The sequence below is a fragment of the Rhinolophus sinicus genome, linkage group LG05, assembly GCF_036562045.2.
Source record: "Rhinolophus sinicus isolate RSC01 linkage group LG05, ASM3656204v1, whole genome shotgun sequence".
NCBI classification, from domain to species: domain Eukaryota; kingdom Metazoa; phylum Chordata; class Mammalia; order Chiroptera; family Rhinolophidae; genus Rhinolophus; species Rhinolophus sinicus.
The window spans coordinates 105,793,845-105,794,817 of NC_133755.1; the positions used below are offsets into that span (position 1 = coordinate 105,793,845).

Here is a 973-nt window from a genome sequence, read left to right on the forward strand (position 1 = left end):
AACCTACAACCCCTCTACAGCTGACCACTTCCTGCTCCTCTTTGGGAGAGATGAATGCTGGTTCTGCTCTGAAAGTTCCCCACTGCAAAGTTTGCTCCTCCAGCCACTGCAGGTGAAGGGACTGGGGGATCCCTCCTGCACTGCAGTTTTTGCTGCCTGCATTCCAGCTTCCACCTCTCACACTTCACCACGCTACAACCTGTGGCTGCAGAGCTTTTTGATCTTCTCTAGCACAGAAACTAGCTGTTGGTGCATAAAGAGAACAAACTAAGAAAATGTGGAAGTGCCGGTCTCTACTCTTCATTTTGGGAAGCACATTGGTCCTGGTCCTGGCAGAAGGAGCCAGCACAGTCTTCCTAGAAGATGACATTATGACTCCAGGTGTTAGTGAGGCACCCCATCAGTCTTCTGGCTTCACAGCTCTGGGGCCAACAAGCACAGAGGATCTGCCAACTCCAAAAGCACAGTCTATGCTCAAGAAGAAAGCCAGACACCACAACCCCAAATGTGGCAACTAGTCATTCCATGGAGAAAGTAAGTGGAGAGACACAAACATCATTTGAGAAAGATGCCTTGGCAACAGTGATTTTGGTTGAGATCATAGCTGCGGTCTTACTAGCTATTGGATTCATTGGCGGGATCATCATTGTTGTTGTGCAAAAGATATTGGGAAAGTGCTCACCCTAACGAGAATTGTGCCATGCTGCCAACATGTATAAAAAAGTGAGTTTTCAGCTTCCCTTGTTCCCTGAGCATGTAGGAGAAGATAACCCATAGAAATGCTTGGCTACCCAACTCAAAATCCATGATACTCCGTCTGTTTATCACTAGTGAGCAAAGGAAAGATAATTCACCAGACTTGCTCCTCTAAGTATTTGTCTTTGAAAAATGTTTTAAATGTAAATTTTATAAACAATGATTAAAAGACAAAAGGCACAGAAAAGGGAATAATCTGTGTAAAATGACTTGTAAC

At 44.7% G+C, this 973-nt stretch overlaps 1 protein-coding gene across 1 annotated transcript; it reads left to right on the top strand.

The window, feature by feature from the left end:
- Positions 1-275: 275 nt before the first annotated feature.
- On the top strand, positions 276-687 carry PDPN (podoplanin). Its single transcript, XM_074334000.1, is given in 3 exon segments — positions 276-453; positions 456-482; positions 485-687. Coding segments are annotated over 3 exon segments (408 nt in total).
- Positions 688-973: the final 286 nt, after the last annotated feature.